At 39.2% G+C, this 24,522-nt stretch overlaps 2 protein-coding genes across 2 annotated transcripts; one reads left to right on the top strand and one right to left on the bottom strand.

The window, feature by feature from the left end:
* Positions 1-106: 106 nt before the first annotated feature.
* On the bottom strand, positions 107-18,573 carry LOC117297920 (non-specific lipid-transfer protein-like). The gene is made up of 14 exons (XM_033781105.1): positions 18,400-18,573; positions 15,940-16,134; positions 13,758-13,886; positions 12,646-12,772; positions 11,867-11,930; positions 10,614-10,700; positions 9,560-9,710; positions 8,586-8,733; positions 7,467-7,574; positions 4,076-4,229; positions 3,432-3,516; positions 2,519-2,651; positions 1,702-1,778; positions 107-698 (listed from the first exon to the last, which is right to left on the bottom strand). Exons 1-14 carry the CDS (start codon positions 18,445-18,447, stop codon positions 597-599), a joined length of 1,608 nt encoding a protein of 535 aa, XP_033636996.1. The 5' UTR covers positions 18,448-18,573; the 3' UTR covers positions 107-596.
* Positions 18,574-18,863: 290 nt separating this feature from the next.
* Positions 18,864-23,170, top strand: LOC117297946 (transmembrane protein 59-like). The gene is made up of 6 exons (XM_033781136.1): positions 18,864-19,031; positions 19,940-20,048; positions 21,064-21,158; positions 21,705-21,909; positions 22,315-22,559; positions 22,954-23,170. Exons 1-6 carry the CDS (start codon positions 18,870-18,872, stop codon positions 23,125-23,127), a joined length of 990 nt encoding a protein of 329 aa, XP_033637027.1. The 5' UTR covers positions 18,864-18,869; the 3' UTR covers positions 23,128-23,170.
* The last annotated feature ends 1,352 nt before the right edge of the window (positions 23,171-24,522 follow it).

Raw genomic sequence — 24,522 nt, 5'->3', positions numbered from 1 at the left:
GTTATTCGTGTAGCCAAGTTCAGCAACATGTTATCATTGCAAATGTGGTATCATTTTAAAGAGGTACAGTTCAGCTTTCCATTGATATATACCATATACAAAGAGAGTATTAAATAATAACAAATTGAAAAAAGTTTCCTTACTTTTTGTGAGCAGTTTAGTATCTTGCCTGCCAGGAAATGCTAGCCGGCAGCAATACAAGGTGCAGATTATAATGTGTTGTACAACCACCACCATAAATCTAAACATAATTGTTAGCACCGTACAGATAAACAATAATTGATCAGGAATAACAAGTGGATAACCAGACCAGACAAAATTTCTTATTTTTTTATATCCCAGTGATTTGCCTTCAGGTCATACCTCAATTCCTCAATATTGAGTATTGTTAAACACACAAGCAGGTTAGGTCTAAGTCCATAAGGTTTGCCTGAAAGCAATGTCTGAAAGCTAATTTAACTCTGATAACACCTATGAACCAACCATAGTTGCAAATCATTTGCAAATCGGACTTAAAAGACAACCTTGATGTTCTATATGCTACCTTTATTTGATTCTCAATGTTCATCCAGTAGCTTCAGCATCAGAAAAATGATTTATAGTTTGGACTTGATGGTCATATTCTTTGGAATAATCGACTGTAATTTGGTGGCATACTTCATCGCCCCGGATATTTTCAGCTTCCCAGTGAAGAATGCCTGGTAAAGAGAGAAGGAAAAAAAGAAAGAAAAATAAACAAATCAGTCATTTTCGTTCAGAAGTTTTTCATGACCTCATGTTTTATAGGATTTGGGTACTTTTTGAAACACAAAGCACAATGTCCACAGATTAACATCAAACTCGCACAATTTGAAAATATTTATAGCAAAAAGCTTATAGCTGAGGTGCTGTAGTTTTTGAGAAATGAGTTAAACAATGTCATGAAAATACATTTTACATGCTAAAATAATTCTGTCTTTAGAGACAAAAATTATTTTTGTGACTGGTTTAACTCATTTCTCAAACACTACGGAAGCTTTCTACCATCACTATTTACAAACTGTGCGAGTATGATGTCAATCTGTGGAAATTGTGTTTTGTGTCCTACAAAAAGTACTCAGACCCTTTAACCAAAAGAGAGTTTGGAAAATGTGTTTAACCACTTCAAAGATCTCATATAATAAGCACCAGGATTTGTTGTTCTCTTAACATTAGAGTAGGTATACACATTCAAATCGGGACCAATAACAAAAGAGGACACTTGAGTCCACGGTTCAGGAAAGGTCCACAGTTGGAAAACGTGTACAAAACCAATGGGAGCTGATGCAAAAAACAACAAATGTTCTCATTACTATTCCATCCAAGTAATGTGCCAGTGATTTAGTTTTCATAGGACTCTAAAGTACTGAATATACACTGCTTTTAAGGAGTATATTTTCATTTTGGTGTATGGGTAAAAAACACCCGTGGTTTTTTTGTTTACTGCCCTTTAGGCATTTGCGTTTAATTCTGTTGGTTGCTTTTTCTGTGATTTTTTTAATTTGTATGTTTTTCGGTTGCATAATGGAATAAGAATATATATATATATTAAAAAAAAAAAAAAAAAAAAAAAAAAAAACACACAAATACTATTGTTTAATCTAATAAAGGTATTTTGCAAAAAAAATTGGAAAAGAAAAAAAAAAAAAAAAAAACATTACAGAAAAAGGGAGCTCCTCTTACCGATTGGGGTTGTAGTTTTCCCATCATCATCTGAACAAGGTCTGCGTCTTTCATGGTGAATGTAACGTCTACTTTATCTACAAGTCAAATGGGTAAAAGAATATTTTTTAAACTGTTGCAGAAGAGATCCCTGTTGAAGTTTGAACAAATCTTTGGAACGATCTACTCCTTTCGCTGAGTGGCTCGACAACAGTGGAGCAGCTAAAAAAGAAGCTAAACAGACATGTGCCTCACTCGAAATAGTCGATGATTAGACTTCATATAATAATTTATAATAATATATTTGATTTATATAGCGCCTAATATAAAGTTATCTCTAAGCGCTTTACAAATAACTCAAATAAATTTTAGACAATCGGCTTCTGGTGGTCACTGACTCATGAATGACCGACTGCAAACAGCACTTTGAATCCTTTGGATATTGGGCTTCAAAAAAGAGTAATATTATTATTATTACAGTGTATTATCAAAGCATCAAATTCTCTACATATCAAAATCTAACATAAAGTAATTTGTTTGTGTTTCAGTGCAAAAACATTGTATCTCCTAAAATAGAACAAGCGCAAGTTTAAAATTGTCACAACCTCGTATCTTGCTTAAAATAGTATGGATGTACACACAAAACAAGCACACGCAAAGATACAATGTTATTACACTAAGAAGACAAACCACCCACAAGGCAAGCTTCGACGGGACACGGGGCTCAGCAACATGGCTGAAGTGGAGAGGAGAGACCTAGTTGCCCCAAGATCATGTCGGTTATCACACTAACACAACGAAATGCAATGATCTAAAGGTAAAATGAAGAGCGCTTTACCTTTGCCGTCCCGCACAACAGAGGTTGCTCCGTCCTTCAGGTCGATGAGCCAGAATGCAGACTTTCCTCCAGGCCCTGCAGTCACCTTGAACCCAAACCGGGCGTCAACTTTCTTAGCGATGGCTTTACCCGACTACAGCCAGGAACAAGAGAAACATAATGACAGGCGAGAATAATTCATAAGATAACGAGAAATTGTTCAGATAACGAGAAGTTCATAAGGTACAAGAAATAAAGAAGATAACAAGACATACATACATAAGATAATGAAGAGACAACTTATCAGGTGGGATGGCATGTTTTTCTGCATTTTTATTTATTATTATTAATTTTTTTAATACTTATCGGACGTTTTTAATGTCAGAACATCAACTTTTGCTCAGTTTGTTGTTGTGTAACCCCGCTAAAAAAATTCATGGCCTTTGCCCAATTGTTGTTCAAATGTGGCATAAAAGAATGGGAAAACAATTGTTTGGCATTAATTTGCAAGTTTGTATGGGTGTTTCAAGATAACAGGTAGATTTCCCAGCTGTTGAGTGCCTACTCATCTTTCTCATACAGCAACACCAAATCTCGGAGCATAGTATGAGACCCTCTGGTGACTTTCTTTTGTCTAATCAGGGTTTCATTGTGGCTATTATATCTTCAAAGGAAAACGATTTACTCAAGAAGCTCCAAAAATTGAGAAAATTAATACAGCGGCTTGGCACAGTGAAGTGGACCTTTAAGAAATACTGCCAGTAAAAAAGTTACAAATTCTTGTAAAAAAAAAAGTGCTGACAAAATGTTTCAATAATATCAACACCTCTACAAAAAGTCACCCAGGACAATTAGAACTAGAAAACAAAGAGCGAGGGGTTGGGAAGGTTGGGGGGGGGGGTTTGAAATCACATACTAGGTCCAGTCAACCTACCCCTTTCAAATGTTCCTCGATGAGATTGAAGAGTGGTTCACACTTGAAGGTCTCTGCTGCAGTCAGCCTGGGCTGGATACGTGCGCTTGACGAGGACAAAGTAAAAAAAACAAAGATGTTCACTGGCAACCAGAAATACTTGCATACATATTTCTGTCAAACCAATGTAGTGATATGGAGTTAGCACTTGCAGTTAATTTAACATTGTAATGAAACTATTATGATCGGGTTTACAAACGAGCTGCATGCCTAGCTGCAAAATTTTGTCTGAAGTTAGTATTTTTATTTCCTTTATTCTGGTTGAGGAGCCCAGTAGTCTCAAAAAAGCAGGCTTCGTCACTGTATTAGCTAAGACACCAATTGAGAAAAGACAAGGAAGGAATAGAAGTTTCAGTTTAAGATGTGGGTGGAAAACCCAAAAGACTATTCCAGGGAAAACCAATGCAGGCAGGTAGGGACTGAGGTGAAAGTAAAGGGAAGATACCACCACGGCAACCCGACCACCTTTCAAAACAAGAGATAGTCAGAAATTCATAATAAAAAAATGAGGAGCTGCAAAATAAAGTTGTGATCACCATTCACCAATTTAAATTATGCTTCGGGTTGAACAAATGGGCGACAACTTGTTGGGGGGTAATTATTACCTTTGTCGTTCAGGAAAGCCCATTTTGTATAATGTCACCACTGCAGCGCCTCCTAATCCGATGTTGTGCTGCAAAGCTAGTTTGGCTCCGGGAACCTGTCTCTTCTCGGCCTCTCCTCGTAATTGCCAACAAAGCTCTGCACACTGGGCTAAACCTGTGGGGAGAATGCATCGGAACGGAGAAGATTATGAATTACGGTTATGGCTTTTCTTCCCCAATGGTTAAGGCCATGGTACTTTTGAATTTATTCTTTCATAGCATTTTTTAAGCTTTACCAAACCCTGTCCACTGCCAACTTTATGAAACAGGAAAATTTGAAATGTAAAAAAAAAAAAAAAATTGCAGTAAATTATGACAGTTTAAATGAGTCTATCATCAAACTGAAGTGCCCCATCTTGGGACTAAAACAAAACAATTAACCCCCCCCCCCAAAAAAAAAAAAAAAAAAAAAATCATTCATGATTGTAGTTTAGTTAGTAATTTTAGATAATTATTAATAATATTATTATAAACATCAGTCCACTTGCAACTTGTAAGGCAAAGGAAGTTGACTAGAAATTTGAGAAGATCATTCATTTCAATCAAATTAATTTAAAATTTAGTCTGACTGAACATGGAATAGGACTTCTTCTAGAAACTACAACTTAACGAGCCTTTTTTTCTAGAAGTAGAAGTAGAGTGGGACAAAAAGACTGCACCTCAACAAAAGATATAGTTGAAATGTTTACGTTATCCTCCTCCCCACGAGAGGAGGATTACGATATCACAACTACTTACAAACGATACAGTACAGAATAATAAATAAATAGGGGAGCCCTATCCTAACTAAAGCATGGACTCCTTTATTCTATATTAGTTTCTAATCGTTTTTGTACAATTTTACAAACGAAACGAGTCCCCGACGCCGACGGTGATATATTAATTATATATTATAAGCTTAACGGGGGCCAGGAAACGTGTGGTGGTAGCACCGCCGTGCTGGTGGGCGGTGGTGGTACTGGTGGTACCGTCCGCCGACGATCTGGCCGGTCGGAACAGCAGAGAAAATGTGACGGACCGCACAAACTACCAGCAACAATTTAATTTTTTAGCCTTCCCATCTTAACTAGCACTGTCCCTGGACTGTCCCTAAAGGTTTACAATTCATCACTGAAAGAACAAAAGGATTTACTAAAAACAATGTGATTTTACCGTGATTTTCACCTCTTTATCACACCCACAAGCACGTCTAAAAATCGCTATAATTCTTTTTTTTATGGCAGGATTACGTAGCGCCCTCAAGCGACGGGTATACGCCATTTAATTAAAGGGGTGGGCGTTTCTCTTTCACATACATAAACAGTTTCTCTTTTATTTTAAACATTAAAAGTCTCTTGTGATCGTTTGTTTTATCACAAACAAAAATACAAACTTGTATTTAAGATTGGAAGTTGTTTTAAGGGAAAGTTTATAATCAAAAACACAAGCCATAGTCTAGAGCAGATTGTCCTGAGGGTTGGATTGTGGGATATCTTCCGAAACAAGAATGTTCTTTATCCAAAAAGACAACAAATTGAACAAAACGTATACAACATTAAAAAAAAAAACACAATTAAAGCCCTATTAAACAGCTGGAATAAACATATTGCTTGAAAAAGAATTTTAACCAAACTCGATATTCTTCTATGGTTCTGTGTGGAGCCATGTTGGGGTGCGAGGAGACCCTCACTTTGCTTTTGTGTACAAAACAAATGGGAATGCCCTAACAATGAGGTTGAAAACTTTTGGGAAAAAGAAATAAACGCCTGAATTTGTTGAGCAAACATGTGTAGCACTGTGAATATATTATGATATTATTATAAATAGGTGCACATTTAAAGGCAGTGGACACTATTGGTAATTGTCAAAATCCAGTCTTCTCATTTGGTGTTTCTCAACCGGTGCATGAAATAACAAACCTGTGAAAATTTTAGCTTGATTGGTCGTCGGAGTTGCGAGATAACTATGAAAGAAAAATTCACCCTTGTCACACGAAGTTGTGCATTTTTAGATGCTTGATTTCGAGACCTCAAGTTCTAAACTTGAGGTCTCGAAATCAAATTCGTGGAAAATTACTTCTTTATCGAAAACTACATCACTTCAGAAGGAGCCGTTTCTCACAAGGTTTTATACCATCAACCTCTCCCTATTACTACTTACCAATGAAGGTTTTATGCTAATAATTATTTTGAGTAATTACCAATAGTGTCCACTGCCTTTAACCAATACACTTTTTCAAACTTTTTATTAGCAAATTTCAGGATAATGATCAATGGCAAGAATTAAATAAACAAGAACTAAAAATAACTCTTGTGATGTTTTAAGGAGACTTTTGGCAGCTACAAGGAAACAGCTAACCAATCAGAGCTCAACTTAAAGGAACACGTTGCCTTGGATCGGACGAGTTGGTCTATAAAAAGCGTTTGAAACCGTTTGTTATGAAATGCATATGGTTAGAAAGATGTTTTAAAAGTAGAACATAAGGATCCACACAAGTATCACTCAAAATTGCACAGTTTTCCTTTTACGTCGCAAACTAACACGGTCGGCCATTTATGGGAGTCAAAAATTTGACTCCATAAATGGCCGATAGTGTTAGTCGACGAGGTAAAAGGAAAACCGTGTAATTTCGAGGCAAATTAGTGTGGATCATTATATTCTACTTTTACAACATCTTTCTACCCACATGCATTTTGTAACAAACGGTTACAGAACGCTTTTCAAAGACCAACTCGACCGATCCAAGGCAACGTGTTCCTTTAACATCATTATGCAAACAAGGTTGACTCCAGCAGCCAATCAGCAAGTACATGTAGACCCTGCCCTCATCATCATCATTTGTGTTCCGTCAAGCAAACACTGTCCAGTATACAGCTGAAACTTTCACAGGCGACTTCTATAGTGTATCTTTCATAATAATTTTGAAAACAAAATCAGCCTTATGTTGACAAAAACCAATCTATGACCCTACTTTTAAAGCCATTATACACTTTCGGAACAGAAACAAAATAAAAAGTTCACAGATTTACAAATAACTTACAGGGCTTACAGAAGGTAAAGGTGAAAGACTTCTCTTGAAATATTATTCCATGAAATACTTTACTTTTTGAGAAAAACATTAAAACAATCATCATTTCTCGATAGCGAGAATTACGGATTTACTGTAAATGGATGTCATGACTCCGATGACCGATTGAACCTCAATTTTAACAGGTTTGTTATTTTATATATAAATTGTGATACACGAAGTGTGGGCCTTTGGAAAATGCTGTTTACCGAACGTGTCCAATGGCTTTGAACTTAAAATCACAGAAATTGATGTAAATTACTGAATTACTTGTTGATATTATGTTTGAATAAGAGCGTTCCTCACCTGTTGCCCCGAGGGGATGCCCCTTTGAGATGAGTCCCCCGCTGGGATTGATGACATACTTCCCTCCATAGGTGTTGTCCCCTCTGTCAATCAACTCACCGGCTTTCCCTGAAGGTGGAGATATAATACGGGCAAAAATGCATTTGTGTTTGCCTTCAATTTTATGACGTTTCCTGGGGTGGATTTCACAAAGAGTTAGGACTAGTCTTATCTCGAGTTAGGACCAGTTACTTGTCCTAACTTAGGACTATCCATGCAATTTGTATATCTCCTAGGACTAGTCCTAAGTTAGGACTAGTCATAACTCTTTAGTCCTAACTCTTTGTGAAATCGACCCCTGGTCAGGGATTTAGAGCACTGTAATCAGGTAGGGACAGGAAACAGAATCCACTGGTGTGATTGGGACAGGGTTCTAGCTGTCGTAGGCGAGGTAAGATACCACTGCACCGACCCGACCGCTTCAAGGCACTAGACACTATTGGTAATTACTCAAAATAATTATTAGCATAAAACCTTACTTGGTACTGAGTATTGGGGAGCTGTTGATAGTATAAAACATTGTGAGAAACGGCTCCCTCTGAAGTGACGTAGTTTTCGAGAAAGAAGTAATTTTCCATGAATTTGATTTCGAGACCTCACATTTAGAATTTGAGGTCTCGAAATCAAGCATCTGAAAACACACAACTTTGTGTGACAAGGGTGCTTTTTCTTTCATTTTTGTCACGTAACTTCGATGGACTGATTGAGCCTAAATTTTCACAGGTTTAATATCTTAAATGCATATGTTGAGATACAGCAAGGGGGGACAGGGCGCTACTACCGAGAAGGGTCACTTATACCCTAAGTGATCTCGGTTGGTACATGGAAGCAGTTTGCAAAAGCTAGTTTATTTTCTCTTTTATAACATAGAAATGAATTATGAAACCACTCAAAATATCAGTTTCACCCTTTTTTCAGAGGATGGTTCTGTCGTATTTGGTTTTCAGTACAAACCTATTATATCCAAAATGAGGTCAAAAGGAAAAATACAGTCAGGTCCCCTCCAGTGCCTTGACAATTAACTACCGTGAATAAAGGGAACTAGACGAAGATGGGTGGGATGTCTGTAATAATAATTACCTGGAGGGCAAAGACCCAGGGCTTCATATGTGATTAGCTCGTTAGCAGCAAAGCAATCATGTAACTCAACGACGTCGATCTGTGACGGATGGACACCAGTCTTGCGATACAGATCATCAGCCGCTTTCTTTGTCATGTCGTACCCAACCTTTAAGATGATAAAAGATAGATAAAAAGGTATATTTAGTATTTCAAAAATATAAAAAGACATTACAATCAGAAGTTGTAGTTGCGTCCAATTTTACAATAAATCAATACACAATTCATTAAAAAATTACATCAAACTTAACAAAACAAACCAATTACGGAAAATAGACTTTAAAAGGCACTATTTAGTTGAAACACTTCAACATAAAGACTTTAAATGTTTTACAAAGTTGTAAAAAGCTTTTTCCTTAGTTCCTAAAGGTTTTAAAACAGGATTGGTAGAGCTGACAAAATAGTTGCTAACAGGTCACTATTCCACAGGGTTTTAAAGCCATTGGACCCTTTCGGTACAGAAAAAAATAATAAAAGTGCACAGCTTTACAAATAACTTACAGGGTTTACAGAAGGTAATGGTGAAAGACTTCTCTTGAAAAATTGTTCCATGAAATGCTTTACTTTTTGAGAAAAAATTAAAACAATATAAATTCTCGTTAGCGAGAATTACAGATTTATTTTAAACACATGTCATGACACAGCGAAACGTGCGGAAACAAGGGTGGGTTTTCCCATTATTTTCTCCCGACTCCGATGACCGATTGAGCCTAAATTTCACAGGTTTGTTCCCCAGGGTATACCTATTTGCCGTGGTAGACCAGGGGTAAAGCAATCATAGTGTGAAAAGGTTGCCACCGGGGAATAGAGTAGCATAACAGGGGCTTTAACAACAGTCCTATCTATAGCTGCCATATAAGATAGCCTTAGAAATTAAATTTGACATTAGGCCAGTGTCACTAACTAAAAATTTGACCTTTGACATTTGACCTTACCATCTTCATAATGCTGTTCTCTTCAAAGGTGCTGGGTAAGTCTGTCGCCATCTGCATACCGATTATTTCCACTGCCCTGGCTTGCAGATTGTGTTTCTTGACGAAGTCTTCGCTACAGAGGACGGCAGCTGCACTACCATCAGAGGTCGGGCTGTAAAAGTATTTGATCAAAATATACATTCAACATGTCCAATATGGTTCAAATCCCACCCGAGTAATCAATTGTTTCACAGAGCTCAGGGAAAGTACTGATTAAACAGTGCTAACAGCATCGGTGTATATGGGTAAAACCAAAATTGATATCCATTAAATATGTTCAAATGCAAATCATCTGGAAGTAAACACTTAATGATGCATACTATTTTTTTATTCTAGCATCAACCAAACTTCTGAATGGTTGACGTTCTGCTATTTCTAATGGATTACTGTTGTCATATCTGGGTCCGGAGCTTCTGCCTGTCATTTATCCTTTAGAGTGCAGAAGCTTACTGTTTATCTTGCTGGTGAAGGGTTAGGGTAAATGTTACAACCTTTTTTCCCACTGTAGTTCTGTACCCAGCCTCTGTCTTTTCCACAGATAAGTTCATGGTAAATGTGCAACCAGTGCAGTGAGTCTGACCCGGTTCCTCCTATCAGAGTTTTTGAGCGTTAAACCAGACTTTCTGCTTCTTCTCACACATACACTCTTGATTTGCTGAGATGTAGAACAAAGAGCCATTCCAACAGTTTTATTCCACATATTTATTATAAATTCATACCTTCAGCTTCAGTTATTTTCATTCTTAATGTTTTCTCATTGTAGCCTTTACAAGGAGTGGCTTTTAGCTTTGTTTGGGCAAACTTTCATTTTAAAAAAGGGGAAAAAGAGAAAAAAATCTCATTGTAGCCTTTACAAGGAGTGGCTTTTAGCTTTGTTTGGGCAAACTTTCATTTTAAAAAAGGGGAAAAAGAGAAAAAAGGGAGAGACTTCTTCTGTTATACTTCCAAGATTTTCCCAAACTCCAAGATCTTGTGGATGAGATTTGAGACAAGACAGTGAACACTGGGCACTTACCAGCACTGTAACTTGGTGAGAGGTGCGAAGACCATCGGAGCGTTCTTAATGTCTGCCAAAGAATATTCCTTTTGAAATTGTGAATAACTTCAGGGAGAAGTGGAGGGTTGGTTGGGGAGGAGGAAAGTCAAAATTTGTATTACTTTATATGTCATGTACTAAATCAGAATTTAATTTGTTTGTTTGCTTATAATGTTTAGATGATCTTCCCCTTAAAGGATTTGGGTCCTTTTTCAAAATGTCCATAGATTTACATGAAACTTACAGGGTTTGAGACGAAAATTATTTTCATGACTATGTTTTACTCATTTCCCCAAAATTACAGCACCTCAGCACGTAGTATTTTCAGGGAAGCTTTCTACTATCTTCAAACTGTGTAAGTTGAGTGTAAATCTGTGGACATTGTGTTTTTTGTCCTACAAAAGTTACATAGACCCTTTATTAAGGGAATTCAGCAAACTTCCACAAGGGGATATAAACACCAAGCTGGCAACAGCCAATCTCTCTCATACTTACACATTGGTTTGTACGTCTGTGACTATGAATTGCACAAATAAATAAATTGTGATTTAGTAACTAGACGACAATACTTATTCAAGTCATTGTGAAATCAGCGGTAAGCTTTGTAGGATTCAAGCCCACAACCTTGTGATTGCAAGTCCTGGGTCCGACTCCATGGCTCTGCTTACTGTAAGCACAGAATCGGTGCTTACGGAAGCAGGGACTTCTGTGCTTACGGCAAGCGTATTTCACGGGTTAGCAGTGAATTTCGGCTTCTGCGCGTGCATACTTTACAATACCAGGCATTCTACGCTTACAAGGCTAGCGTAGAAATTCGCCGCTTGCACATAGGCGGGGAATCGTGATCGTAAGCGCAAAATTCGGCGGTAAGCAGAACCATGAAATTGGGCCCTGCAGTCTAACCACTGGTCCTGGACCACAGCACTAACCATGCTACTCTTGGTTGCATTTTCTAGGCAGTTGACCAACCATTTGAAACCATTAAGCGCTTGGCTTTTGTGTGGTGGCACAACTATGAACTAAACTCAAACAAGGATGAAATTGAATGGCCAGACAGTAGGAGGGTTGACTGTGTACTATGTAGATGCATTCACAGAATGTGATATCATATTGCAGGCTGGCATAGCTTATCCATCACCAAAACCAGAGTGGTTATTATTAAATGGTCAGTGAGCAGGATGACTAATAAAAAATTTGCATATTTACTTTGAACATTTTTGTACAAAACTTACGGGTTGTTTGTAGAATGCTTGTGGTTTTTGTAGGCTATTTTTGCAATGTGGTCTGCAGTTGTACCTTTAACATACAAAAACAAACACAACAAAGTTATACATTTGGTACACTTAAAATGAACTATTTGAGTACTTGGTAATTTTGGGGGGTGAAAGTTGGCAATTCCTTTGCCCAAAGTTTTGACTCTTATATGATTGAAGACATTCTTTTTAAGTTTTAAATTTATACTAGAGACCGCCTATCATCACAACACCAGGGTTTGCCGCTTCAAGGTGAGGGCTACACTTGACTGATTTGGGCTATCGAACCAAATCAACTGCCACCAGGGGCCATTGCCACCTACTCCTGGGGCTGAAACAGGTCCGCAAGGATGTAGGCATGGGTATCACCGACTAGTAGCCTGGCTGGTAGAGCAGATACTTACTACCTTCCTTACTTCTTACGAAGCAATTATGGTCAAGTGCCTTGCTCAAGGGCACAAGTGCCATGACCAGGAGTCGAACCCACACTCTGCTGCTGACAACACCAGAGCTTGGGTCCAGGTGACCTGGACTGCTCGTCCACGACACGCCAAAAGAATCATATTCTTCAATACTGTTAATAACACTTTGTGGATTGTGTAAGTCTACACAGTTCTCAAATCCCTGCATTATGTGGACCGCTTTTGTTCTCAGGCCCACACACTTTGTATGTAGCGTTAAAACACACAGCCCACAGACAGGGTAAAAACTTAATGACCTTCGACTTTCGGCGGCAGGGCATTTAAAAACAGACTTACCATATTTGTCCATATGCTCTATGCCAGCTCGGCCAAACATCTGGGCTGTGATTGGTGAGGCTTGTAGATCATGGTTACTCATGAGCACTTCCATGTGTTTATCCATCGGATTGGTCCTGTCCTCATACTAAAAAAAACACCAAAATTTGAAACATCTTTTGAGCTCACGCTGTTCATCGACAGTCAATGTTATGGGGCTGGTATTCACTTGATTTGTACACAAAGAACCTATGCTATGCTTTGCAGAGCTCGCATTTGGGGTACAAATCCACAAGACAAATGAGATAGATTTACCCTTAGTGCTTGACCGCATTTTTGATTCATTTTGGATATCCCCCTATCCCCAAGGACCAGTCAAACTTTACTCAAGGTGGGCAGGCAAAATTTGTTCAGTATTGAAAAGCATCACTATTTAGTAGCCATCTGGTATAAGGCCAAAGTGTCCCTTTAATTAAAGCTGGTTGTATCCTAAATTTGGATGTGGTCTCTTGCCACATATCAGCTACAGTCACACCTCGTTCCCAGGGGTGATCGATCTCGCCGCGCCATTTTTTCCCAGCATGCCTTGCTCGATCATAACCCCTGGAAGTGTAACTCAAAAATATCCAAATATAAGGGATATTACAATTAGTCCTGTGGTTGATACTTCTGTGTTGGGCATTGGTCGCGCACACGCTGGATTCGCTGTGATTAATAAAAGTCATAAACTTGCCTTGGCGTTCAGTGTTGCGTGACAAAAAAGTGAATACGTACATCTTTATACGCAGGGCTTTTTGGAGACGCACGGCGTTTCAAATTTTGTGCATATATAATAGCCAATCAAAGACACGGATCAGAGTTTCCCTCCCAGGGGTTAGAGACGTATGCAGAGCTAGCGTGATTTGGCATGCTGCCTATGGTAGCAAGGTTGGCTACAGTCATATGGCTTCTGACTGGCACCCCCGAAAATAAAGATATTGACTAAGGGGGGGGGGAGCCTGTCAAGCTCAGTTGGTAGAGCGTCGGTATGTTCGTTCGGAGGGCATTGATTCAAGTCCGGCTCCAGTCAATTTTTTCTTTGTTCAAACCAAAGCTGTTTAATTAAACCTTTTGTCAAAGAACTAATATTTTACCTGTGCTTTGAGTGAGCCCCGCTGCATTTTCTCAAAGCCAAGAGCCATGACACAGTCAGCCATACCTCCTTCAACAAGCTGCTTGGCCAAGTACAAGGCTGACGATCCAGTGGCACATGCATTGTTCACCTGTTCATTAAAAAAAATGTCAATGGAATAAACCAGTGCACTACAAACAAACACCCCAGCAAATAAAAAGTGAAATGCAGATTTTGGTTGTTGGGGCCATGTCACATGAGGCAATTTATAGGCAACCAGTTTCAGGCAATCTCCAAGAAGAGAATCCATTCACATTTCAATGTTCACATATTTTTCTTAGGATTGCAAGTATGGAGGACCAAAAGTGGACAATGCAATTTTCCAATTTTTTGATAGTAGGAAATGAGAATTTACTTTCAAGTGAAACCATTTTTTTGCAATCTTAATTTTCTGCTAGCAGAAATTTAAAATTTACTTTTTGCCATTGACTGGCGCTCGAAAAGCCGACAACCCAAATTTCAAAATTTTTACTAGCAGAAATTTGGATTTTACATTTTGCACGAAACCAAATTTCCAAATTTCTACTAGCAGAAATTTTGATTGAACGTTTTGGACCAACTAAATTCCGTACTCCAAATATGGTAATTGTACGAGCTGGCACTAAGGACCTCCCCATTAATGGCGGTTCCTCAGAAGACGGTCGGTTCCTCAGAAGACGCATTGGTAGCTGGGAAACCAATCTGGCAATCACTTCAGCTTTGTCAAATTTAGCTTTGATCTTTAGCGACTCAGCGACCTTTAGTAAACCCTTCATTGTCACGTCCTGACATGTAGAGAAATCACATCTCCGTTTAGTCGTGGTTCAGAGGTTCTGTGATCTTGGTTTTCTGTATGTCTGATAACAAGTTGCGTTCTAATTGTAATCTGTTTGTGGTATTTTGTTCTACTATTAAAAAAATTATATTTAACAAAATGCTGGGTTGTCTTCTTTTCGACCGCCAGTCACTGGCAAAGAGTAAATTCCAAATTTCTGCTAGCAGAAAATGAAGATTTTGAAAAAATGGTTTTACTTGGAAGTAAATTCTCATTTTCTACTATCAAAAATTGGAAAATTGCCTTGTCCACTTTTGGTCCTCCATAATTGCAAGGTCATGTTAAAAAAATTACTTATGTGCTACCATAGTGGTCCTGTAGCATACACCGTAATTGGTTGCCTCCAAGTTGCCTGTAAAAGTTGCCACGTGTGACAAAGGCCTTACAACCAAAATTAAGAACAATGTGTTTACGTGCAGAAAATTGTGCATGGCTTTTCACTTCTCAAACTCACATAACGGATTCAGACCAAACTTCCACAGGTTTGTTATTTCATGTTTGCTTGATCACACAAAACATGTCTGTGACCACTTTGACAGCTCTACCATTCCTATATAATACCTTTTAAAGGCAGTGGACACTATTGGTAATTGTCAAAGACTAGCCTTCACAGTTGGTGTATCTCAACATACGTATAAAATACCAAACCTGTGAAAATTTGAGCTCAATCGGTCATCGAAGTTGCGAGATAATGATGAAAGAAAAATAACCCTTGTCACATGAAGTTGTGTGCGTTTAGATGGTTGATTTCGAGACCTCAAGTTCTAAATCTGAGGTCTCGAAATCAAATTCATGGAAAATTACTTCTTTCTCAAATACTATGGCACTTCAGAGGGAGCTGTTTCTCACAATGTTTTATGCCATCAACCTCTCCCCATTACTCGTCACCAAGTAAGGTTTTATGCTAATAATTATTTTGAGTAAATACCAATAGTGTCCACTGCCTTTAAGTCTGCCTACTGGGGGCCTTTCTCAAATCTTGAATAGGCTCCGGCTCCGCACGCTGCGTATGCAGTGGAAACGCAGCGAGTATGAAACGCCTTCTTTTAGGAGCATTGGTATTTTGCAAGCGATGGTAGTTCGAACAACGGAGGGCGCCTGCAGCCGATTTCATGAAACGTTAGGATTAATCCTGTCTCGAGAGGACGAGTAACTCATCCTAGCTTAGGAATAACCTTTAAAAGGTTTGCATGATATTGTGCAGAGCTGGGACTCGTCCTAAGTCCTAAGAGAAATCCTAAGCTAGGAAAAGTTTGGTGAAATCGACAGCTGGAACTGCAGCCTAAGCCGAGGTTTGAGAAAAGCCCTTGGTTTAATTTGAATGACCTACATTGTACATTGGAATGCCTGTCATGCCCAGTTGGTATAGGGCTCGCTGTCCGCAAGTTGTGTCTCCATAGACGTAGCCAACGACGGCCTGCTCAATGCTGCTGTAGCCGATACCAGCATCTTGTAAGGCCTTGGTTCCTGATTCCTTCGCCATGTCTGGGTAGTCAAAATCATCGCGACGACCCGGTTTCTCAAACTAATAAAAGGAAGAAAATTTAATTGACATTAAAATTAAAACAATCAGTTTGAATTCAGTATCAAATATATTATAAATAAACACCTTTAAAGGGAAACTGACTGGGTAAATTTTAAATGATTAGGTGTTGAACAAAGACAGAATGTACTTGAGTGGGACTCAAACTAACAACCTGTAGATTTCAACTTTAAAGTTGAGCTTTAATCACTAAATTAGATACTATATAGTAAATTATTTCATATCGAATGAAAAAGTGGTGGCGCCATACGGAAACTTTTCCAAAAACAACTTCTGAGTGTGGGGTATGCCATCTGCCCTTTGATTTGAACAATGGAAATGTTGGGAGTGGATCATGATGTTGTTCCGTCCCATCTTGAGAATTGTCCCAACTATAGTCCAGTCCCAACTTGAGTGTTACTGTTAGTGTTACAGCTTTTGGATGGCCCAACTGATGCTGGAACACCTAGTCCAGGTTGGACTCCTCCATTGTGAAGCAGTGACATCCTACCACCAGCGCTACTGACTGGAGCCCATAACTTGTTGTGCAGGCAGGGCAGCAGGGGCCATGCTACTCCTAGTCCTAGAACTATTTTGGTTTCGTCCGGGTTTCGTCCGGCTACCGTAACGGGAGACGATAGCCGGACGAAACTGAAATAGTTCTAGGAGTAGGGCCATGCATGAGCAGATGAGTAGATGTTGAATTGAACTCGTCTAAGTCGAAGTCACTGCGGTCACAACAAACAACACAAGGTTGCTGGTTTGGTGTCAATCATCTTGCAAAAGAAGCCCTGTCATTCTACAGTTCTATCTAATCTAACATGTCAAAAGTAGTTGCGATAACCCTCCTTCCAACGGCGGAGGAGGGTTACGATATCACAACTACTATGTCAAAAGGGGGAAACATCTGTGTATCTTGCCTTGCCACCCCTTTTTCATTCGTAGATGATTGACATAAATTAGAAGTTCTAAGTTGAGTTGAACAAGTGAAGTTGAAACTGTACTGTATCGTAGCGTCATACGTTATCGACCCTCATATGTTTTCGGTCCCCAACTTTGATTCCCGTTTACCACGAGATTGTGCAAGCTGCACCGGTGAAAGAAGCTATGCAGTTTACTCACGGTCTGTATTTTCATCAGGCTTAATTATCCTGAGAATAAAGTTTCCTGTCGTTGGTTATGCCCAAACATTTATAAAATGATTGATTTTTGGTACTAATCACTAGTGCATTATTATGCCAACATTCAAATGAGTCAAAGAAACATAATCCAACCTCGAAAGTTCAAAACAAAATTACTATCTGCTAGATTGAGTGTCATTCTGCTTTAGTCACTAGATGGATCACGTGAGGTGGTTACTATTTGGGATTCTATGGTGTGCCAATATGGGGAAAAAATTTAAATATTTGAAGTGAAAATGACAACAACAATTTTTGTTTTATTTACTGCATACTGTAATAAATTCCGATAAGCATAATAAATATTAAGTCTACATTAAAGAGAAAATATCATAGATTGGTTTCTCATCTCCTGAAACCAAACATTACTGGTCTGAAATGGGGGGAAACGGATTGTTATGAAATGTGTGTGCTTCAAGGGGGGGGGGGGGGGAAGTTTTACTTTCATGCCTTATGATATCTCTGGATTCTAATATAGTAGCAATAATGCCTTGGGACAAAAATGTAATTAAATTTGTTAAGTAGTAATTGAATATTATTTTATTAGTAATTGAATATTATTTGTTAATTGCGGACTGTCTCTCGCAACGTAAAACCAAAACTTTAAAAATTTCAACACACCATGAAGTGTAAGTGTTATTGTTAAAAAATTGGATAGATGATTTTGAAAAAAAAAAATCAAAATTTGATTGTGAACAGTTTTCCTGTTATCCTACTGAAAACACATGAGGAAAAGTTTCCGTATGGCGCCACCACTTTTTCATTCGAAATAAAATAATATAGTATCTAATTTACCTGATTGATATATCCCTTTTTGTAAAAATGAGTGAAAAAATGGTGGCGCCATACGGAAAGTTATCCTTCACTTGTTCCATGCATGTTTCTACAATATAGAACAAGGGCTGGGGCCCGCCGGGGGCCGCCCTTCCTCCCCGCCCCGCTTAATAATAACCACTGGTCCTGGTCCTTGCCATCGGCCGGACCGCGTCTGCCGTGCAGGCTCGTGGGGGACGGAGCTCCGCTGGCCCCCACGCGAGTCCTCTCCTATTCCCACCAAGACCAAGCTAGTATAGTGATAAATCCGTATTACCTTTGTCATGCCTACTCCAACCACGAAGACTCTTCTTTTTCCTGTCATACTGCTGCCTTCGGAACTTTATGATCTGGAAAAACAGTCTTCTAAAGACTCCAGCAGGCTATATAGACCGTACCCGTCGTCATAAAAACTGCGATCGCAAAAGGCCCATTCGTCAAGAAGCAACACCGGATCACCGTACTGCCCGTGTGTCCCCTGCCCCCTAGCCTTTTGTCCAGGCCTTCGTAGTTTGGGGAGCTGCGATACCAAAGCGAACGGGAGAGCACGCACGCGACGAGCGCGTTCCACTACAGTCGTCTGTCGTCTTGGGATCGTAAAGGCCTTGACAAAAGGCTACCCACCCTCCATGTTTTGTGCACCGACGATTAGTTTGTGACAAGATAATAAACCTCACCGCACGGTGGCGCTGTTCATAAATTATAGATCGGAAAAATGATGATGTGAAAAAAGAAAACAAAAACAAAATGGCAACGAGACAGATATTTAGTGCAATCATTTTGCTGGCTGTTGTTGGCCATATATGCGCCTCAACTACCCCTCAAAGTGCTTTTAAGAATGTATTAGAAGACGTGTCGTCATGTAAGGATTCATGTGAGCGAACTTATTCGGTGCATACTTATCCAGAGGTAAGTTTGTTTGTTGTTTTGGGGGGAGAAAGTGAACATGGCAAAGAAGTGAAAACGTCTATTCAACTCAGACTCAGTCAGACCATTACTCTATATGGTCAGACAAAACTGGGAAGCCCAAGTTAATTAAAGGGCCAATCTTCTACACCGAATCCTGACATTGGTCCTAGAATCTCCATGGTCCTAGAAGTAGTACCAATGTAACGATCATTTTTCTTTTCCCGCTCGGCTGTACTTTTGGAAAACTTTCCATATCCTGCTATCACTTTTTCATTCGATAGGATTCTAGGAAATACAAACTAAAGTATTTTATTTATTTACTCAAAAGTCAAATGAGACATTCCCTTTTCTTTGTAAAAAATGAGTGAGTTTATTTGGCGGACTGGCAGGATCATCAGGGGCAGATAAGGAAAGTTTTCTGTGTGTTTTTATCTGTTTTCTTAAAAATACAAATGTTAGTTACTGTCATTTGACTGAGGATTACAATAATCAATGTCATGAATGTGATTGTGAAATAAATAATGCATTGAATTGAATTGAATGTTATTGTGATTATCGCCTGGTTGATTTTGTTGAATTGAATGGCTGAAAAAACTAAATGCACTTTCCTTCCAGAAATGCCTTTCAGGAAACCAACTAGCCAAATTGGCGATAAGGTCTATTGAATATTGAAACTTACCAATTGAGTGCTGCTGTACTTCCAAGTTGTAGATAGCCCGACGGGCTTAAATTTGTTGGTAACAAAATCACACAATTTAGCGAAAAATCAAATGTTTTTGAGTCGAGAGGACATGTGTGAATTTGTTTACATCTGTTTAACAAATTTCAACAATTTATCAACTTTGTTGACTATACTCTTTGAATGTGAGCTGAATTCTATAATATGTTTTTTTTTGTGTCTTTCTCAGAAGACTCATCTGCCAGCATGTCAGCGAGGCTGTCGGCTCTTCTCCATCATGGAGTTTGCCGAAGACGACTTCATAGACTTCAATAACACCAAGGAAATGTGCAAAGAGGGTACGCTTACCATGACCCCTGGCCTCGACATTCAACATGTTCAAATCAACCCTGAACAATCCCCAACACTAGACAAGGTTTTAGCCAGGATTTGGTAAAAGGGTGTCCAAATTTGCTGACAATTTAAAAACTGGGTGTCCAAATTGTTCACTTACAATACATTTACATGTAAATGACAGACAAAACAGCAGGCCTGATACTTCACGGAGGCAACGGAGGCGATTGCCTCCGTTGCCCCTTGCCATTGCCTTGGTGCCCTTGAAATGCTCCAGTAAAAATTTACAATTTCCTCATAGGGTGCCCTTTGCCAAAGAGAAAATGCCTTGGTGCCCTTGCCCCTTCAAAAACGAAGCATACAGGCCTGAAACAGGGTGTCCAAATTTAAAAACACTGTGTCCAAAAGACACACTGACACAGAAATCCCTCTTGCTAACACTGTAACCCTTGTGTCAGAACTTGAAGGAGCACTTGTTAACACACAATCCGCCAAAGAAAGCCAGAACAGAAACAAAGAAGCAGTGAGAAGTCCTCTCGATCCACTATTAGTAAAAGTAGTAGTACCAGCCAATTACTTTCTTTCCGCCCAGGTAGTTAGTCAATAAGCAGGACTGTTTTTTTTTATTAAAGGAGTCTCCCGACACCTACTCCCCGGCAGTTGAATAAAAAGCTAGACCTAGATCCCAAAATCTACACGGCAAAGTAGATACATGTATGGTGTCAATACATTGATACCTCACCATCGAATGCCTCAAAAACTACTACAACAAAGAACCCAACCCGGCTTGATACTTCACGGATTTTATAAAAGCGATTGCCTGAAATTTACCCTTTTTTCATAGGATGCCCTTTTACCAAGGAGTGACAATGCCTTGGTGCCCTTGCCCTTTCATAAACTAAGCATTCAGGCCTCCCCCAACTTTTTGAAAGAGTACGAGATAATTTGAAAGTATCAGCTAAAACTGGTCGAGGTATTGCCCTAAACCTGACATTTTCCTTTGTTGCCTTTTTCCTGTAGCATGTATCGAAGCGTATAACGATAAAGGGGAGATGAATGCCTGCCACCAAGGATGTCAAAATGAAGTCCCATTTGCTACACAGAAGCGGAAAGAGGTATTGATTAAATATTGTTATTCATTTAAACTTGTCAGCTTTTCCTCCTATCTGGTTTTATTTTGCTTTGCTTTTTTTAACACTCTATGCCATTTTGTCACGGCTCGTTTTGTACAGACTACTTTGTAAGGGTCATCTGTTTTTAATTTTCTGAGTGTCTTTTGGACACCCTGTGTTAAATTTGAACACCCCAGCTTCAGTAGGTAAGACTTCATGGCTCATTTTTACACTGGACTGTAGGTCCAACTTCCATCACTGGCGTCGGACCTACAGTCCAGTGTAAAAATTAGTGGGGGGCCGGTAAACTCATAACCGAACAAGTCCAGGCGTCTTGTGTTTTTCAATTGAGTAGTAGTACCTCACTCTGTGTAGTATCATGTTCAAATATTGTCAAATAATAATTGTTTTTTGTAAACTAACCAACCATTACAAAACCTGCCGACCGAGAAAACAAATTGTATACAAAATTTGCTCAAAATACAAAACAATGCTCCAGTTGTAAATCTTTAACCACTTTTTGGATTTTGTGTCCCTTCCTCTTAACAGTGGTCAGAGGAGGAGCCCAACGTACACATCTTGACTCCAGTGTTAGCGATCCAAACGTTGTGTCAACGCTTCTCACAGTTTGCCAGTTATCGTCTGAGTTCCTGGCTCGTTTACATGCAGGGAGATAATGGAGAGATGTACATATTCCAGTCCCAGCCTGAGATCGATATCTTCACTGCAGATCCAAAATTCCAAGAAGAATTCGGTAAGAAAAGGTTTTCTTTTCAGGCGGTTGGGTCTAATAATCACTTCGCGTTGGTATAGACAAAACTGTACCAGGCTTCAGTACGATTTTGGTGAGGTTTGAGCTGCATACTGAGTTGAGATTCTTCTAGATTGGCGTGTCGTGGCCTAGCGGAAAGAGCACTGGACTCAAGCTCTGGTGTTTCTGTTCAGCAGAGTGTGCGTTCGAGCCCTGGTCATGACACTTGCTGAAGAACACACTTAACCATGATGCTTTGTCCTTTGGATGGGACATAAAGCTGTTGGTCCAGTGTGTTGTGTAATGGAACCCACTGCACTTTATTGTAAAGAGAAGGGGTTTGCCTCATTGTTCATGGTTTTCAGCACCTTGATTGTGATATTTTCTCTTTAATCTAATGCTTTTCAGATTTCGGGAAAACACTGGGCAATCTAGAGACCAACTTGGAGGTTCTAAATGACCACGACTCGACAGACTACCCCCAGCGCGATGAGTTCATGGATGATGGCTACGGGTGGTTGGATTGCGTATCCAAGAAGTCGGGGCTCCCTCGTTGGCTGCTCGGTATCACGATACTACTGTCTGCGCTAGCGATGATATGGCTATGTTGTGTTACCACGGCTACTGCACCAGACCACCGTATTTCCCCAAAGGTGATTTTTTTCTTTAATTTTTAAACATTACTTCAACTTGTAACTCCCAAGTCAAGCTTTTATTTCAAGTTTATTTGGAATTTTTCAAATTTGGAAGGTATCTCTAGGTAATCACTCTTTAAAAAATCAACAGGCAAATCACCCCAGTGGGATTCGAACCCACAACCTTCAAATTGCTAGAGCAGATGTCTGACCACCAAGCTAGCCCTATTTTCACAAAACTCACAGACCTCAGGAAAAGTATATAGTGCTTAATAAACATTGGTGTATGGGTAAAAACAAATTCTTTATCCCCGGTGCAAAAATAAAAGCTATTAAAAATATTAATCAGATTCAGAATGCGCTAGAAATTGCTTAATTTAAAACAAAATTTGTGGCAAATCTTTCTGAGCAGAAAGTGGCAGTTTACAACGACCTGAACTACCTCAAGGACAGGAAGAAGGACTTTATTCATCCCGTTCTTATCAAGAGTATCCCAGCTAAGGCGGTCATCGCTAAGGAGGATGAGGACGACGATGATCTGCTTATACTGGAGGTCGAGGTGAAACCTCAGCAGACCAAGATCTAAAGAGACGGGATCGAAGCGACGATGTAGGGACTTTCAGTTAAGGTACAACATCAGACCCCCTAATCGTAATATATTTCTTTCATACTTCATTATGTTCAGGATTTGAAACTTTGCGTGGTGGGAGTGTAATTAGGTGAAGTTTGCAGTAGCACCATGTGTAAAATCTCTTTTGAGTAGCAGGCCTCAAACAACCAACAGCAACCACAGCGATTGCAACAGTGTCCTGTGCTTTTGCTGTGAAGCCCTGTGCAAGGTTCCTGTACAAATTTACATTTTCTTCGTAGAGGTGCCAATAACAAATTGCTGTGCCCCTTTAAGAGCGAGGTCCAAGGCCTGGAGTAATGTTGGTTCTGAAATTAACCGGTGGTTGACATCTCACCGTTCCCGTGAGACTTTCACGTGGTGCTACCGCAAACATCACCTTAATTCGTGTCTGCTTCATTTTTTTACTTAGGGGGCAGTTTTGAAATGTAAAAAGCTTAAAGGGACATGTTGCCTTGGATCGGGCGAGTTGGTCTATGAAAAGCGTTTGAAACCTATTGTTGTAAAATGCATATTGTTAGAAAGATGTTTTAAAAGTAAAATACTATATTCTACTTGCCCGATCCAAGGCAACGTGTTCCTTTAAGAATCGGTGAGTCCATCATATAAAGTGCATGTTTGCAAAACCCCATAACTTGTTCTGTTGTGGATTTATCGGCCAGTGGCCAAAATTTGGTCGACTCTGGACTCTGGCCAGTGGTCAAGTGGGTATTTCGAGCCCTTTCAAATTTTTAAACGGTTAAAGAACTTATTAGAGTGCATGTGTTGAGGTAACACCACCTAGAGAATAGAAATGGTTCAATTATGCCCTTTTTGTGAGGCTATTTTAGTGAAATATTAATGTTGTCAAAAAACATTTACTTTTTGTTTGAGGTTGGGGTCACAGCTATTTAATTGATGGAAAATTTCATATTTTTGTACGTTTAAAAAGTTAGTTTATGTTCTTTTATTAATTCATTCTTTCTCAGTAGTGTGTTCCCCTTTTCCCTTGTGATTGATAAAGTGCATTGAATAGACAGTTCCAAATTGACACGTCACAGAGTGTTAAGGGAACATTACAGAATTGGTAAGAAAGAAACTTGTCTAAGACCACAAATTTACATAAACCTTACACGGTCTAATGATGATGACAGAAGAAAACATCCCTTGAAATATTTCTGTCTGAAATAGCATGCGTTAATACCTTGTGCAGCATGCTGGCTTTTCATCAAATGTTGTGCATGGTTGGTTGGGCTAGGCTATGACTATCCAGAAAAGTTAGAGATCGATTGATGCAGCTCAAAGCCCGAACTAAATTCAAGTCGCTCGTTAAAATGGCGTCTATTGGGAACTTTCTGTAGATTGTGATAACTA

This window comes from Asterias rubens, chromosome 12 (assembly GCF_902459465.1).
Source record: "Asterias rubens chromosome 12, eAstRub1.3, whole genome shotgun sequence".
Taxonomy (NCBI): Eukaryota; Metazoa; Echinodermata; class Asteroidea; order Forcipulatida; family Asteriidae; genus Asterias; species Asterias rubens.
Note: the sequence above shows the minus strand (reverse complement) of the source record. Positions and strands in the feature narration are given on the sequence as shown.

Excerpts from the sequence above, each read along its gene's own strand:
- LOC117297920 (XM_033781105.1), bottom strand. The coding sequence starts at position 18,447 with ATGACAGGAAAAAGAAGAGTCTTCGTGGTTGGAGTAGGCATGACAAAG. Across the intron at positions 11,931-12,645 it reads AGAGCATATGGACAAATATG|GTACAACTGCAGACCACATT; the intron begins GTAAGTCTGTTT and ends TGTATGTTAAAG. Across the intron at positions 9,711-10,613 it reads CTCACCAAGTTACAGTGCTG|CCCGACCTCTGATGGTAGTG; the intron begins GTAAGTGCCCAG and ends ATACTTTTACAG.
- LOC117297946 (XM_033781136.1), top strand. The coding sequence starts at position 18,870 with ATGGCAACGAGACAGATATTTAGTGCAATCATTTTGCTGGCTGTTGTT. Across the intron at positions 21,910-22,314 it reads AAAATTCCAAGAAGAATTCG|ATTTCGGGAAAACACTGGGC; the intron begins GTAAGAAAAGGT and ends AATGCTTTTCAG. Across the intron at positions 22,560-22,953 it reads ACCACCGTATTTCCCCAAAG|AAAGTGGCAGTTTACAACGA; the intron begins GTGATTTTTTTC and ends CTTTCTGAGCAG.